The sequence below is a fragment of the Metopolophium dirhodum genome, chromosome 1 (genome assembly GCF_019925205.1).
Source record: "Metopolophium dirhodum isolate CAU chromosome 1, ASM1992520v1, whole genome shotgun sequence".
Taxonomy (NCBI): domain Eukaryota; kingdom Metazoa; phylum Arthropoda; class Insecta; order Hemiptera; family Aphididae; genus Metopolophium; species Metopolophium dirhodum.
The window spans coordinates 58,529,505-58,547,228 of record NC_083560.1 but is presented as its reverse complement, the minus strand read 5'-3'; the positions used below and the strand labels follow the sequence as shown (position 1 = coordinate 58,547,228).

The following is a 17,724-nucleotide window of genomic DNA, read 5'->3' as shown; positions in this document are numbered from 1 at the left end:
TCAATTTTTTTTTTAAAAGTAACTAAAAATGTATTGGAAAAAAATTATGTTGATTTCATAGATGTTCAATCATCAAAACTTCAATAAACCTATTACTATATTATGCTTTTCTTTCCATTACCAATTATTTAACTGAGATATATTGATAAATGTAACTATGTAATAATATAGTGTACACTTGTATGCCTAGGGATTGATAATGGACATGTATGATTGAATGCAGGCTCCCTCTGGCCGCTAGATACTTAACATTAAAACTGTATTATTGAAATATTTAATGTTGAATTATAACAAAATTTGAAATATCCTACAAGAAAAAAATTTTTTTGATTTTACACAAAAATATGTAAATTTATGTTAGTTAATAAAGGGACTGCAGATTACTGACATATTTATGAGGCTTAGTGTATAAGCAATTTTTTAAATAGTACTGATTGGAACACAATGAGGCATGTATGTAATAGAAAACTTAAAAGTAATTTAAAAAAGCATAAAAAAGTAAAGCGTGCAAGTTTTCCACAAAAGCTTCTTGGAAAAATATTTTTTTTTAATTTCAATTTCAATTATTGTAACAGTGGTTATTATATCTGTGTATATCTTTAGGCTGTTTTATATGGTCATACATATGTAATCACTGATAACTCGTAAATCATACTTATGAAACTTGAGCGTTGCATTTCTCATTATTTTATTTAAATATATACTTATGTTTAAGTACTATAAATATAGAATCTAGATCCGTGTGAAACGGCATGTGATAATATTTTTAAATTAATCTTTTATGTAAAATATTCAGTGCTGTTAAAATGTACATATTAACATTTTATATTAAAATTATATTATATTATTTTAAATAATTATATAACTATATATTTAATGTTGACGCCCTTAAGCAACCCATAACTTTCTTATGCTCTAGCTACGACCCTATATTCCTGATTTAAATAATGAAATATATTAGAAAGATACTAAATTATACATATTGAGAAATTATTGAACATTCAAATTAAACAATAAATGTCTCTAATAAAAGAGCTAATGATTATATAGATCTAGAATAATTGCAATAAGTGGGTGGTTGAGATCTTAAGATTGTTGACATTGACAAGATTAACAATGCCGAACTATTAACTAAACCATACATCACGTGATTGTATAATAACAATATTTTGCTCAGAAAATTTAGAAAATTTTAATTTTCAAAAACATCCTTTCACATACAAATTTGTGTTATATTTAATTTTTAAATAATACCTATACAGTTCATGTTGCTCTCTTGTAACCTTTCGTTCGTTCAACATGGTACTTTTACTTTTGGGACCAACAACTTATCTTTGAGAAATCAAACGCTACAACAATAATATCACAGTGCATCAATCTTACTACTAACTTTCTATCAAAAACATTTATACAGAGTAATAATGTCTACAATCCACAAAGATAATTCCAAATTCTTATTCCACAGTTATTGGCTGTTTTGTAGTTCCTAACGTTAAGTAGCTAACCTTCTTACAATAAGTTAAGAGGACGTTACATCCGAATACGTTGTCTCCAATCGCAATCCTACAAATTCATAACATTAAATAGGTATTCTGTGTTCTGAATAATCTATTTAACTCTATTATGTTTATATAATATACTCTATTATACTGAATTTATCTAGGTCCGATCAAATTTAAAATTAAGAATATGTAGGTATCATCTAGTGAATCTTGTAAGCTTTATTCTATATTTTAATTTTAAATAAAGTTATGAGTATTTATGATACATGTTGCTATGCTATGCGTTTGTAAGACCATAATATACTTTTAAGTTTGAATTACTTAAAATTTAAAGTATTTGGTAAGACGGAAACGACGTATGCGTATCTTTTTAGTTCTTAGTACAAATACCATGACAAAAATCAATTAATAATCGGTAAATAGTAAAATAATAACTAAAAAGTAATAACAGCGACTTATCAGTATTATATTAGTCGTTATCATCATCGTACGCCTGCCCGTGGCCCTCAGTTTATGGGTCTATGGGCCCGTGGAACAAATATTAATCTCGTAAGAATAATTTGTAGGACAGAGCGACCAGCAAGTAAATAATGCAGTACCATAGACATATTAATATGTCCATGTGCAGTACAGTGAACGTGTGGTAAGTATGATAATGTTATCACTTATCAGTGATTTTATATTCAAAACATTTGAACTGTCTTACAAATTACTACGTGTATATAGACTACGAATCCTTTGGCGTTGACGTTGATGTATTATAAAAAAAATGCCTTTAAGTTTCCCTTCTACTTGATTCTGTAACGAAAAATTTACCGTTGTCAGCTGCCGTGTACATAGCACAATATGGCCGACAATCAACCGGAACTGGTAGCAATCAACGAAGAATTGGGCCATAGTTTTGACGATTTAATAAATCGGTGCGAGGCGTACAAACAAGTGCTCTTAAAAAGAAAACATGATATTGCCGAGAAGGTAAGCCGGATTCGGTTATTTACTGGAAATTTGTTACAGTTTAACTACCTATAAATATTGTTTGTTTAGATTAACTCCCAAGTGGTTGGGACAAACTCAAACATGGTCAAGACCTTAAGTAAGGTTCAAGAGGAGCGGCTGGCAATTGTTTCATTGAGAAAAGAAGTTGAACAGCTCAAGTCAAAGTATGCCGGATTCAAGAAGGAGACTGAGAGTGTAAGGACCGTATTTCAGAAGTTGATTGAAGATTTAAAATACAAATGTAATCGGATGACGTACTTTACGTGCCTTCAATGTATTACTTCCAGAAGGTATGCATTTATTTATTTGACTTGGTACACAATGTAGAGTGGGTAATGTATAATGTTTTTTAGTAATAAAATGAGAACAGATTTGATGAGTAAGCGCGAAACTGAAGCTGTTAAGTCATATACGATTTTGTGTGAACTTAGTCTTGCCATGAGTGCTGCTCCATCTAAGCATTTGGTTTCCTATATCACCAGAGTAATCAACTATTGGCATTCCATACTTGAAACATTTTATTCGGAGTAAGACTTATTTAGCTATATTAGGAAATAATTAAAAGTTTTCCATAAAAACAATTTATATGATTACTTTTATTTTTGTTTTTTAGAGATTTTGAAATTACTTTAAAACAAATGAACTGGCCATTTACAATGAGTGAAATCACGGATAATGCAAAATTAAATAACTTTAAACAACAGTTTCAACGTTTAGCCAACATGTTGATAAAAGTTCAACTTCCGTATCCTTTTGTAGTTTTGTATAAACAACATAAATGTATATAATCAGTTGGTATAATATTTGAATATCCTTAGCTCGGATTGTTAGTAAAAATGATTATGGTGAATTCAACGAGCAATTACAGACGGCACAATTATTGGAACATTATTCTCATGTACCCTTACCAATCATTATGTTATTAGTACCTTTTCGAAAAAGATTTTTTTACCATTTTACCGGAAAAAAACAGACCAACAAACCTGATAAGCCTGAATGGTTTCTATCTAGAATATTAAGCTGGATTAGAGATTATAGAACATTTGTTGTGGATTGGTTGGGTCCAGTCTATACAGAAAATGGAAAAAGAGCAATTGATTCTCAAGTAGATAATATTAATAATAATAATAATAATAAATTTATTGCAACATCAGAAAATTAATCTGTGATTAATTTTAGTTTGATCATTCTTTTATAAGTAATAATTTTTATATTTGTTTTTACAGCACGACTTTACTATAGGGCTTTTGCAGTTTGTTGTAATTAAACTTGATTCCGATTTGTCACATTTTCAACTGGAAGATGTAGTATTTTCACATATTGTGGATGAAACATTAGCATTTGAACATGAACTAAGAAAAGTATATAGTTATCCAAATGATTATCCAAGTGTTACAGAAGTCTTAACTCAAGCACAAATATTTTTCAAATGGATTAATATGGAACGAAAATGTAAGAAATATATATTAATTATTAATTATAAATCATACCTATAATTTATTTTGGTATTTTTAAGATGCTCATATCAAAATGGATGAAATTATACAGAACAAAGAACAATGGAAGATCTTAGTTTATGATAGTCAATATTGTATGACAGTGTGTGCGGATGGTTTTCTAACTTTGTTAAACACCATGAGTGATCGATATAGTATACTTCGTCAACCAAGACATAAGTAAGAATATTTATAATTTTGGGTTGTTCACAAATAAACAGCATTTTAAGTTTCAATTCAAAACTACATATTATAATATGTTATAATATATGGCCTATACCCTATAGGAAGGGTCTCCAAACATTTGAGAGTCATAAAAAATTAAAACTTATTAAGTTGCATAATACATTATTTTAATGAATCAATAGTGAGCTAATGGTTCCTTAAACAAGATTTAGTGGCCCACGATTGGTCCATTAAATGTATTAAATTGTTTATGCAACCCAGCATTAGTTCAACAAAAGTATATCAATACATAGTTTTTAGTTTTATGGAAATATAACAAATACAAGAATTTAAAGTAAATGGGTATTTACATAGATATACTCGGGCCGTCGTAAGAGCGTTACTACTTCGCGCATTCAACTGATTGAGCTCCTCGGTTTTGTACCCAAATTTCTCCAGCTCTACCACCTAGTTGCTGCTGTAAATACCCCCACTCAATAGGTGAATGAGAGCAGCGACGGTGACGGTGTCGGCGGCCAGTGTTTTGGAGGGTTTAGTGGTGGGAATGCGCAAAAACAGACAAATTTTGATCGCCACCCAGAAGCGCTCTTAAGACGGCCCGAGTATAGTACTAATTTTAATAATAAATAATAAACTGCTTATTTTTTATGAATTAGAATTATGAAGTATTATTAAAATATAGAGATTTATTAGTTATTATTGATCTGAAAATTCAAATTATTACTAATATCTTCAGTTATACAAGTAGCAGTGTTACCTAGACCAATACTTTTTAAAAATGTCAATTTTGTTGGACAAATTACTTCAATATTGCTCTTGTTATACTTTCTTGTACTAAACTGACTTAAGTCAACTCTTCTCCCTCTTTAGTCAATATGCATGAAACACAAAAACTAAACTTTTTAGAAGCTTTATTAATATTATTTTGTACTTCAAAGAAATTGTTTGTAGAAATGAAAGATTATTTTTAAGTAGGTAACTAAAATTTATATAACAGTAATTACCAAGTGAATTTTGAAATAGTTTTGAAATATTTTGTTTCATAATAAGTTTAAATATTGTACTCTTTAAGTACCAATACTTTCTACGCAAATAAAATTTATTTGTTTTTGTTACCTGAATAAATTACCTAAAATAATCCAATACATTCTGAAACTGATATTCTTTTCTGTTCTCATCATGACATCTCCAATTAGTGAATTTCAAATTGAAAATTATAAAGAAAATAATATTATCTGAGATAAGTCAATAAGAACATGCATCAACAACTTCTTATATTAGAATACATATTTTTAGATTATTTATTGTCATGTGGGTAATAACTTGTTTGCTAGCCGTAGTTTGGAGACCCCTTCCCTACAGTATAGATTATATTTATTCAATAACCTAGTTTTTTTTATTTTAATGAATAAATAATTTTGTTTTAAGACTTCAGTTTTTAAAACTGCAAACTGACCTATTGGAAGAATTTAGACAAAATATAATTGATGGTGACATTGAATCCAATGAACATTTGTCAGAAATGTTGTGTACATTGCATTATATATCATACACTCTTTATAATTGGGGAACAAATATGGTTTGTGAACATAAAATTACTAATAATTATTAAGTGTAAAAAAAACATGCATAAAAAAAATTAGAATATTTATTTATGTTTTGTTTTTGAATTTATAAAAACAAACAACTTATTTTATACATATTTTTATAACTTTTTTTACTATTTTATGAATTAACAATTAAAACTAAAAATGTTTTTATATAATTTGTTTCAGCACTTTTTATCTCTATTGAACTATAAATGTGAATTAGAAAATGAAGTGCGAAGTAGGAGTGAAAGTGAGTTCACAGAAGTATTAGAAACTGCTGACACAGTATTTGACGATTCAATAAGATTATACAATTTGGGAATAGATAGTTTACTCAACTGTTTAACAGAAAATATTATGACTAAAGTTAAATACATTTCAAAACAATATAAACGTGATAGGTAAATATAAGTTTTAAACTTTTAAATATTCTAAGAGAGAAAAATCTTTTTAATTGTGAATCAATTATAATAATATGTAATATTATTTACATTTTAAACTTGAATTAGCATTACTTGTTCATAGTTATAAATATAAATATTTTGTATTGTTATACACTATGTTAATATAGTTATACCTATATTAACACAAACAAAATACTTGATAATATAATGAATAATGATTATAGACAGGAATGACTAATACATTTTATAATCATATAAATTTAACTTATAAAATATATTTTTAGATGGCATATAATGGATTCCTTAATTGATGAAAACAAGTACAGTATTACAGATAGTGGTTGGGTGATGTATGAAACATTTACCGAAAATTTGAATACATTAAATAAAAGTTTACCTACTTCTTTGTTTAATAAATGTTGGCCAATATTAGCTACTAAGATGTCAACGGTTAGTGTACTATTAGTGAGTTATTTAAATAAAGTTAATGAATGCATTTTATTGTTATAGTTTCTTTTCAATGACGTTTTGTTAGCTAATATGTTCAACAGAGGTGGCGCCCAACATTTTCTATGTGATATACGATATAAACTTCTTCCCATTTTCTCAAAATATACAGCTAAACCTAGTATTTATATTGAACGGTAAAAAAATAATAATGTTTAATTTACTATCAAAAAATAAATTTTTATTAATGTAGTTATAATTATTTTTAGGTTATTAGAAGCTTGTAGAGTTCTAAATTTTGAACCTAATTTTAAACCAGTTATATTAAAACGTAATGAAGTATCAGAAATATTATTACGTCGTATTGAACACGGAAACGCGCTTGAATTGGGATAATTTAAATTAAGTTTGTTTAATAATATTATGATCAATATGAATTTGCTGAATATAAACTGTTATGTTGGTTTTAAAAATAAAAATATTTGTATTGTGTTAATTGATCAGAAGTTTTATTTTTTTTCTCCTTCAAACAATGTAAACGGTTGAAATGTGACCATACATTTTTGGACTTCAGAAAATAATATATTTACATACATTTTTATACGTGATTTCCAATCACATTTTCATCTTAACCACCCAAAAATAATTACTTTATATAATATTGTTAATACATGCTGTAGGTAATAGAATACAAATCAACCCAATTTCTTGTGACCTTTCTGCTTTTGTGTTCGAAATGTTAAGTATCTTCTCAAGTGGTCCTCTAACTGGTTAAATTTAACTATTAACATTAACTGGTAACAATTTTATATAAACTATGTATATACAAACTACAAAATATTTTAATTTCTTTATATTATATTCGGGATTTATTTCATTGATACAACATGTGAATTAACATTGACAAACAATATATTAAACTTGCCAATCATAACTATTTCAGCATCACTTTTTCAGTTTGACAGTCTAACAAGGTAGGTTAATTATTAATTTTTAGAAATCATAATGCCATTTATTGGGCACAAAAGTATTTCTTAGTAGTCTTGCTTTAACTACAGTTGTTACCTTAGAAAAAGAATTTTGGATCCTTACATCATACAACTTAAAGATTAAAAAAACACTGTTTCAGACAATTTCAACAGTAAATATAATGATAGTTTATTTCAATTTAATTTATGCAAAAATTATAAAAGTCTACAAGTCATGCCTGTGTGAGAGGCGTTAAGGTGCTCAGATCTCAACTCCTATGGTATATCTAAATATGCTGTGCTCCGGACTCCCTTATAAATGATGTTTGATCTGTTGACTTGGACCTTGAATTGTGTGTTTTGCTAGTGTCTTTGGGTATGGTTGTGGAAAATTGTTGATTTCGTAAAAGATGCAATCATCTGGCCCTGTGGCTATTTTATTGTTGTCCAATTTCATAAAGTTGCCACTGGTGCACGATTAATTATTTTAATAAACTAGTAAGTTGTCTATGAATCTAGTGATTTATTTAATAGTTTTTGCTACTCGGAACTACAGTTTATACATTGTGTAAAGTCAAGACTATTAATCATGTGTTACTTATTCAGTATTCTATCTATTCGTTATAATCACTTTTATGAGTTTGTAGAATTCATAGACATAACAACTGATGTTTAAAAGATGATCTAGAAAAGAGAAATTCAATTTACAATAACTGTAAGTACAACAATCTTGAAAAATTCAAATTTTTTGTGCAATTAGAAAATTTTTGAAGTTGATAGGTTAAGACTTAGAACAATGTACACCAATACACCTCAGTTCACAATAGTTTAATTGGCATACATACTAATGTGGTGCATAAAAAAACATATTTTTAATGATTTTTAAATAGCACAGATTCAATATTTATTTTATATTATAGTAATATAGTATACAAACAATGTATACTTAATGAATGCTAATAAAACAATAGTCTCAAATTGTATTTATTCCAATAAATAACCATTTTATATAGTAGTGAGTACATTTCTTCTGATGTCCAATATAGAATAATAATGCACCGTATAGGTACTATTTACACATCCCAAAACATATCAAAATTCAAAATACAGTTGAATTTATTTTGATGATAATTTATTGTAGTAACTGTATTCATCTAAAATTTATAAGTACATTACTCAAATATAGTGCGGAACAGTAGCGTGCTGAACAGCTATTTTTTGAGGCAGTTGCCTCAGGGAAAATACGGGTGGGTGAGTTACTAGGTGTGCAACTGGGCACTAGTTTGATCGTACATGCTAAATATCATATAAATATATACAATTTGTTAAAGTATCAATTGAGTACGAAAAACCTGATGGTGGTAGGGTGGGTGGTCAAATTGCATAGTTTGCCTCAGGTCTGAAAAATGTTCTGCACGCCACTGGTGCAGAATCAACAGATAGTAAATTTGAATTTATGAATACAGTAATACACTATTACCTATAGTAGTTTATTCACCTGAAAAAAAATGTTGAAATAACTGTTGCAAAATGTCTACATTTTAAAAAAAGCATATTTGTCATTTGCAATTACTGAATTATCCAACCAAGCAAAATGTACCTATACATATAGATAAGTATTTTCTACAAAATATTTCCAATTTTTTAAGCAATAAAATTGTTTAAACATTAATATTTCTCAAATTCCTCAACCAAATTTTGACTCTTCTCATTGTAATAATACTGGATTTTAGTTAGGTACTAAACATATTTTTATTAATAACATAATATTATGTAGTTCACACCTATAGGATATTATATAGAATTATCTAAAACTACCTATTTAATATACCTATAGGCTATAGGTACCTAGTTCTAAACTATGTACTTATTTAAATATATTATGTAGGTATACCTACCTACATTTAACTTTATTTTTTTTTTTTTGTAGAACTGTACCTATGAAAAATAAAATAGAAATATTCATGATTTCATTTTTTTTATTCAAATTGTCATAGAGGTTAGTGCAATTTTTCTATCATGGCAAGTGAAAGTGTTTTCATGCAAAACGTGGTACCTATTTCTAAAAACCTTTTTTTTTCAAGAATAGTGATTTTCTGTTGAAAACTATCCAGACAAGTTAGGTAATATGTGTAGGTAACTTTTAAAAATTAAATATTATGTAAGTATTATTAGAAAAGAAAAATAATTGAAAAATAAAAATAATACCTAAATTATTTTATCACATTTTAAAGGTTTATTTTTTGTTTTGATTTGCTGCAAAACCTGTTATTTCCAAAAATTATAAATCTTGAAAAAATATGGTTATTGTTTGTTTTGTAAAATCTTTTATCAAAACATATTATATTCATAATTTTATAATATTGCTTAGAAAAATATTAAAAAACTATTTTGTATTATACAAAATTTTTTTCCATAAGTATACTTGGCATCAAATAACATAAAGTAATATTTCAAAATATATAACAGGCACATGGAAAATATTTATTTATATCAAACTCAATAAAACAATAAAAAAGCATTGTTAAATTTCAAATTTATTATATAAACTATCTATAGATCGTGGGCCTATAGAATTGACTTGTGTATAGCAGTTCATGGTGGATATAATATGTAGGTACTGGACAATATTATAAAACAAATAAAAAATATTACATACAATTCAACGAATACCTATAATAGGTACTTACTACTTGGTAGTGTGTTCTTTATTGCCTAGTGCCCTAGTAGGTAGGTTAGCGTTTAGCATTAGTTATCCCATACAATTACAATTTATATTGCTATATTGGTTATACATTGTTTAAGTGTATAATAGTATATCTTATGCACTAAATAATAAACATACAAGTAAAGTATATGATTTGTTATTAATCTTGAATGGTTAATCATAATAAAAATAAATGCTATAGATTATTAAATAGTTTTAAAAATCATCAAATTAATATTTAATTTATATAATATACGCATACAAACTTAAATAATCAATGCTTGTAATATCAGAACAAAGTTTATAATCTCATTTAAAATCAATTATTTGTAGTGTTTTATTTTTCATATTTAAAAAAATATATATTTATAAAATAATGTATTAATTTCTCATTATTTAGGAATAATTAAATCTTTGTAATAATGATCTATTTAGAAAGTGCCAAGATAAATTAATGATTTACATAGCAACCTTGTTAATCAACAACTTAGTGTTAAGAAAAAGCATATTCATTTTTATTATCATATATTATTGTTTCTTCAATATTTATTAAATTTTTCATTTTCTAAAAATTATAGACTAGGTAATTACTTTGCAATCCTTGTTGGTGCCTGTGCTAGCCATGACATAATACTACTGATGATGTAATTTCTACTATCCTTTTGTTCGAGAAATTGTTGTCTAACAGCACCTTAAAATAACAACAATTAATTCAGAACTATATTGTTAGTATATAAAATACCATATTCAAACAATATGATGTACAATATATTAATGACATAAAAGCATATAATGAAAAAGTAAAAATATACCTACCTATAATGACTTTACAAATTTTAAAGTCTGAAAATGGTTTTTTATTTTTTTGACCTTTCTAGCTGTAATACTTGAGGAGCTCATCAGAAAACATTATTTTTCATATACTATATGTGACTTTGGAAATATTTTTTCCTTCAGAGGCAATAATAAGTGTTGATACCTGTGTAAAACAAAATGTACATAATAACATAATATATATACACAGTTATTCCATAATAATAAAAAAATGTACACATATTAATTTGTTTGTGTAGCTTATTTCTTCGTTTTGTAACGTTGATTCCATTGCTAATAACTCACATTCGGTTTTTAATGGAAAACATGATAAATGGTTTTCTTCAGAATTTATATTTGAATTCGGCTGACGATTAGGTGCAGGTTGATCTTGAATAAAAGATGTAACATCTTGTTTAACATAATTTACACTGGACTTTACTTTATTCATATCAGCTATAAATAACATATTATAGAATTAGAATGGGTTAAAATACTACCCTTGTAATATATATAAATATAATTTATCAAATAGTATTCAAATAGTTTCCTGGCGCAGTTACCTGATAGCTTACACAGTTGATGACCAATAGCTTCTAATAAGCTATATTGATTGAAATCAAAAGTACAGGAATGCACAACTTTTTTGGGTAATTTACATTTTTTCAAAGTTTTTGTTGGTTCATTTGGTATAGGAGTAGAAAAGAGAGAACTGCTGCTAGACTGAACTGTTGACTTATTTGTAAAACATAATGTGTCAAACTCATTTCTTTGTGGAGAAATAGTGTTACAATAATTGTTGGTCTCACTAAACAATTGTGACTGATCTATTTTAAAAATTAATTATTATTAACTGAGTTATAAAATAATATGGTTATTGAAACATATTGTATATAGACTAAAGTAGCTTAGACAGTGTAATAAAAAAAAAAAAACAAAATAAATTAAAATGCAATGTCTAAAACATGTTTAAATGTTTAAAACGTTTTGTTATTTGTTTAAAACGAATAAAACATAATTATATGTTTAAAACAGTGTAAAAACCAAGTGAATAAGTATTGTGTTTCTTTTAAAAAAAATTATATTTTTTGTTTTTTTTTTCAAAAATGATAAATACACCAACTCTGAATTTATGGGAATATTGGGAATACTACGGTATGGATAACGCAAATGCTTATTAAGTAGCCCAGTATAAAGACGCAGGTAGGTACTGACAAGTTACAATCAAATTTAGAACACAAAACCTCTGACGCTCGCAGACGCTCTATCGTAATATAATAATATATGCCCACCACACATCAATGATCAATATAATATACATTATCATTAATCACAATATTGTGACGTTGTAGGTACCAAAACCGAACAACTAACAAGTGAAATTAAATATAACAGATTAATAAATAACGGACAGATTGTAGTGCTTAGAAAATGGACACCACAAAAAAAACCCTTATCGCTGACAAAAGGGACGATCCAAATTTGGTATACGATCACGTATTAAGAAATCGACACGTATTTGTGACGGCAAGACGTGTGTCTTTCTTATATGCCACCAGAGAAATTAATGGCCGGAAAAGGTCTTTGCCACCGTGGAGAAATTTAGTGCTTGGAAGCGCGAAAACCTTTGATAAAGCCGCCGCCCGCCACTCTCTGGCCAGCATCTCAGGATAACCGTATCGTCCTTTTCGTTAGCGCATGCGCACCAGCCATCTCATCAACAACCTCTCGATACCAAATCCCGCGATCGACAACTGGTCACTGGACTTCTTTTAACGAGCAGTAATATGTGTGTATAATATTACTTCGATTCCCGTGTATTATTAGAATCTATTTTTTTTCGTCACAAAATCCTATAACAACACAGGCAACTGCGAGCCAGGTTGAGTTAAGACACGTTATGTAATAGGCATAATATATTATATAAGTATGTTACCGTCAGTAATGTAAAAGAGGTAATTTTTTCTTATCTCGTTTCGGTGTATAATAATATATTAATATGTCTTCCACAGATAAATAATTGTATACTATAGGTTAGGTTAGGTTACGGTATACCCTGTGTAGTATATTATGGTGCAATATAGTATATTACATTGTTATAAACTGATAAATAGTTGCAGGCTTTCAGAAAACAAGTTTTCTCTATAAATAATAAACAGCCAACTTTCGGTTGCAACTTCCAGACGTGCCCATCCGAAAAGTCCGTTGAAGTATTAAACTTATTATCGTTATCAATGATCATGTAAACTGCGCGTTATTCGATTATTTTACTATAGTCCATGGATTGTACAGGCTATATTATGCTATAAACTTAAAACTTATAGGACATAGCTACAATACATGTAACATGTTCACATATTTTATAGACACACATCATTCATCAAGCGGAAATACAATATTATGTTCTAAATATTAAGTAATCTAAAATACAAGTATACAACAGTCGTATAGAGGCTGCATTACTTTATTAAATAATAACACGTCATCATTAATATCATAAGCTGTTATTTTTTAGATTCTAAGCGGAGTGATGAATGTATTGATTTTACAATGATTCGTGTGTTTTTTTTCTGGAGATTTTCATCCTTTTCTGAGTTATACATTTCGTAAATTATTTTCTACGGGAATAAATGGAACAAAGAATTTTGAAATGGTCGCACTTGACAGTTTTAAAATATGGACATGTCTTATTGTTGCTCAAGGTCTTCAATTAAAATATATTATTCCATGGGACATGAAGCTTTTTCGTATATTTTTATAACCTAACCTAACCTAATAAATTATATCAATATATATTATTATTTATTAATTATTATAATCAATAAATATTAATAAATTATTACTTGCAATATTTTTGGGAACAATTAAATCAACCTACCGTATTACAAATAGTAAAATAAATTATTATGCTAGCATTATAAATATATCATAAATGTATAGTAGGTCCCTACTTATAGTAGCAAGTAGTTATTAATAAAGGCTGACATAATATACCGCTGACGAATCGCATTTCGTATGCAATGGCTTATCATTGAATTAAAATGTAACACAAAGAATAAAATGTCAAAGATACATAGGTACATAAATACATTACACATTACAGTAACTATAATGACAAGGTGTACAGGCAAAAATCCATCAAGGGGCTTTGATCCCACACAACTAAAATACTGTTCATATTTTGTTAATTAATGATTTTTGATCACTGTACCGTATTGGTAGAGATATATCGTATGTATATTATATAAATACCTATATATGAATGACATTCATTAACAAATAGTATTATACATTTTCAAACAATGTCATATGGCCATATTGTTTATTTCGCTGTAATTATGTATATACCTATAATTTGTGATTCAACACAATTTTTTTTATTATTTGCATAATTTCCTTTTTCAAAAGTACCTTACATTGACAGAAAATTTCATAGAACATGATGACAAATATTATAAGACTGTTTTGTTATTTTTTGGTCAGTAATAAGTTCTGTACCTATACAGCTAAAATTCGACAATCGTATTTACCGACCACACGGGCCGTGTCGATTTATTAATTTAAAAATAATAAGTATCTAGTTAAATATAATGCACCCGATACGGCCTTATTGTATACTATATTATATATATTATACATGTTTGCTATCAACGGAATACTGTCATTCGTTTTTATACTTTTCCTTAATCGTTATAGTATTATCTAACAATGTAAATAAAATCCATATTACCTATGCTGGTTTGCAAATCGTATTTGTCTGTACAAAATTGCACAATAGTGTTAAAACGATTCGTTTTGAAAATCGTTTTTTTTTTATATTTTCATGCTTCTACGGGTAATAATATAATGTAGTCGTATATTCGCTATGAAATGGAGATGTACCCACTACCTAGTTGCAAGGTGTTAATGAGAATCGCATAATATTATGTAATAATATTATAAATAGAATAAAATATACAGTGCCGTAACCATAAATTTTTTTGGGGGGCACTTAATTTTTTTCTCTAGCCTTTGAAAGTTTTAAATGTTAGAATATCTAATTATGACCCCTTTGTTCATAAAGAATATCTACTCTTTTTATAACTATATATTTATGTTAACAACTATGGTAGTATGGTACCTATACATTTAATATAACAAAGTATTAATATTATTGTAAGCCATAGGTTGATGTATTGATGAGTATAAGCATATTAATAATATATAATCATTATATCAAAATGTATTGTAAGCAAAATATTCCATTCGAATATTATTAAAATTTATCAACAAAAATACAAGACTATATTAGGGATGTTGTAAGATGGTTGTTATTTGTGCATTAGCCCAATAAGCGAAAAAAATATATACTTCCAGAAGTCCAATTTTAATTTCGAAAAAATATATGAATTTCTTCGCTTTTTGTCTGTGTTTTGTAGGAAGCGAATTTTTTTTTTAGTAATACCAAAGTAAAATTGAATTTTGAAAAAAAAAAAAGAAAATTAATTTGGTACTATACTAATTTAATAATATTACAAAATATCAAAAATCCACTTCCTACATAACTTAGAAAAGAGATTAAGGAATTCAAATATGTTTTCAAAATGAAAATAGGGCTTTTGGTACTAGTTGAATTTTTCTTACTCTTTTTGGGAGTTTCGTGGCACATGAGAGTTGAACATTTCTTTATCACAAAATATAGTGACGTGACTGCGCGTATGTACTTGTACGTTACTGAGATCCAAAAATCTTAGCCGTCTTTATCTTTAAATACATAAAGCGTTCGGGGAACTCACATTCACTAATGATCAGTCACTACACACACACCACTAACGATGGATGTACAATATTTCAATATTTCCTAAATCCGACCACTTCAAAATGGTTCGCTTTCGACAGCCTTACTTTTAATTTTTATCAAACATATAATACATTATAAAACAATCCAAAAAAAAATTACACCCCCTGGCTACGGCACTGAAAATATATATTTACTAATTAGTAATTACTAATTACTATACGCCCGGTGGAAATTTGTCTGCAGATGTCTACTTTTCATACAATCGTCATGTGCAGGCATGTTTATACGGGTATTTTCACTTAAAGGTTATAGGTACATTTTACGTTTTGCAATACTATCATCATTTTATAAATTATGTGTTTTTATTTCAAAAGTTTTATAATTTGCGAAATCTAGTCTAGTTCGAGGTATCAGTATTAAGTATAGTAGTTAGTTCTTAGAATAAGCTCGTCTATTTTCAAATGCAACGATTTATATTTATAACATTATTTAAAATTTGATTCGCAATAATGACACATTGCTATTCTGCGACAGGGTGATCGAAGCCGGATGACTGAAGGTTGTTCAATACTTGCAAGTTTCAGGTGTCTGTATCCTGTCTGCGGTCTTATAATACATTTATGGTAATAACAATTTTTTTATTTATTTTACACCTGTATAATATTATTGCGCTTTGTCAGTTCTCACTTGTCGGCGATGAACGTCGACGTGACTATAAATATTATTGACGTTTTTTCCATCTATATATTTTAATCGTGACTTTATTGCAGTATTGTTCTTAATATTATATATATATATATGGCAGACAGATATATATTGTTACGTACGTACGTGCTAGAATGTCAGATTGTGTCAGGGCACACATTTTGTCACCCCAAAACCGAATGAAAAAAATAATTGCATTTCACAGAGTTCTCGATCAAATACAACATAATATAGCTGATACACTTTTGCTCCATTTTGTCTGATAAGTTTAATAATAACAATAATAATTCTGAATATTAATTCAGATCTCCTTATTATTATTACAAAAAACAAACTTTAGGGAAGTAGGTATATCATGGTTGTATAATAGATAGTAATCTACCTATACCTATTAAGGTATAAATCATAGTCAATAATACGGATTTTTAGATTCTGAGCAAAGCGATAAATGTATTGGTTTTATAATGATGTGTGTTTTTTTTATTATTTTTTTTAGTGTCTTTGTACATGATAAGTAATCGAAATAATGCTTTGATTTTCAACTTCGGTATCTTGTTCGATGGGAAAGTGAAAATTGTTGGTGCATTGGGGAGGTAAAAATGTAAAATTCCCAATTGGTTAATAAAGGCGTCGGGAAAAACAACATAAAAATTGAGGAAAAACGGAAATTTTCACGCAAAATCGGTTTTCCACAAAATCGATTTTGGTTCTTGGTTTAACTCTAAAACAAACGAACGTATATAAATGAAATTTTCACGGGCCTTTTATATTTGAATTTTCTATACATGATAAAATTTTCAAAAAATGTTGATTTGTTTTGAACTGTTTAGGAACATTTTCTGTTTTCAATTTTATTAGGCTTTATTTCTATGGATATCAATAAAACTTTATTTGTTGGGTAAAAAAGCTTGAAAATGTAATACAATGCTCCTACTATATTGTTACAATGACATTTGAAAAATATTAAAATTCCTTATAGGTAGTCACAGTTTTTTTAATAAGCATTTAAAGTTCAAATCTTGACAAAATACCGAAAAATTACGAAAATTAGCAATATATTATTTTGAGTTGAGAATTCATAAAAATTTTTCTTTTTAAATCTAAGATTTGAAAATGTAATACAAGATTATT

General features: G+C 27.6%; 2 protein-coding genes across 3 annotated transcripts; one reads left to right on the top strand and one right to left on the bottom strand.

Annotated features, from left to right (window-relative positions):
* The first annotated feature begins 2,021 nt into the window (after positions 1-2,021).
* Positions 2,022-7,116, top strand: LOC132934406 (RAD50-interacting protein 1). Of its 2 annotated transcripts, XM_061000714.1 has the most exons (13): positions 2,022-2,145; positions 2,229-2,477; positions 2,547-2,788; positions 2,852-3,025; positions 3,112-3,243; positions 3,330-3,603; positions 3,725-3,950; positions 4,015-4,174; positions 5,609-5,759; positions 5,956-6,170; positions 6,458-6,623; positions 6,684-6,817; positions 6,890-7,116. In XM_061000714.1, exons 2-13 carry the CDS (start codon positions 2,349-2,351, stop codon positions 7,014-7,016), a joined length of 2,130 nt encoding a protein of 709 aa, XP_060856697.1. In that variant the 5' UTR covers positions 2,022-2,145; positions 2,229-2,348; the 3' UTR covers positions 7,017-7,116. The 2 variants fall into 2 exon arrangements, with proteins under 2 accessions (XP_060856697.1, XP_060856696.1); XM_061000713.1 differs by lacking the exon at positions 2,022-2,145 and having other exon boundaries at positions 2,193-2,477.
* Positions 7,117-10,911: 3,795 nt separating this feature from the next.
* Positions 10,912-12,772, bottom strand: LOC132940368 (uncharacterized). The gene is made up of 5 exons (XM_061007925.1): positions 12,622-12,772; positions 11,672-11,935; positions 11,415-11,564; positions 11,112-11,274; positions 10,912-10,976 (listed from the first exon to the last, which is right to left on the bottom strand). The coding sequence occupies exons 1-4, from the start codon at positions 12,770-12,772 to the stop codon at positions 11,249-11,251; spliced, it is 591 nt and encodes a 196-aa protein (XP_060863908.1). The 3' UTR covers positions 10,912-10,976; positions 11,112-11,248.
* Between the last annotated feature and the right edge of the window lie 4,952 nt (positions 12,773-17,724).

Excerpts from the sequence above, each read along its gene's own strand:
- LOC132934406 (XM_061000714.1), top strand. The coding sequence starts at position 2,349 with ATGGCCGACAATCAACCGGAACTGGTAGCAATCAACGAAGAATTGGGC. Across the intron at positions 3,026-3,111 it reads CTTGAAACATTTTATTCGGA|AGATTTTGAAATTACTTTAA; the intron begins GTAAGACTTATT and ends TTTGTTTTTTAG. Across the intron at positions 4,175-5,608 it reads CTTCGTCAACCAAGACATAA|ACTTCAGTTTTTAAAACTGC; the intron begins GTAAGAATATTT and ends TTTTGTTTTAAG.
- LOC132940368 (XM_061007925.1), bottom strand. The coding sequence starts at position 12,772 with ATGCTGGCCAGAGAGTGGCGGGCGGCGGCTTTATCAAAGGTTTTCGCG. Across the intron at positions 11,936-12,621 it reads TCTTGCCGTCACAAATACGT|ATCAGTCACAATTGTTTAGT; the intron begins GTCGATTTCTTA and ends TTTTTAAAATAG. Across the intron at positions 11,565-11,671 it reads TCAACTGTGTAAGCTATCAG|CTGATATGAATAAAGTAAAG; the intron begins GTAACTGCGCCA and ends TGTTATTTATAG.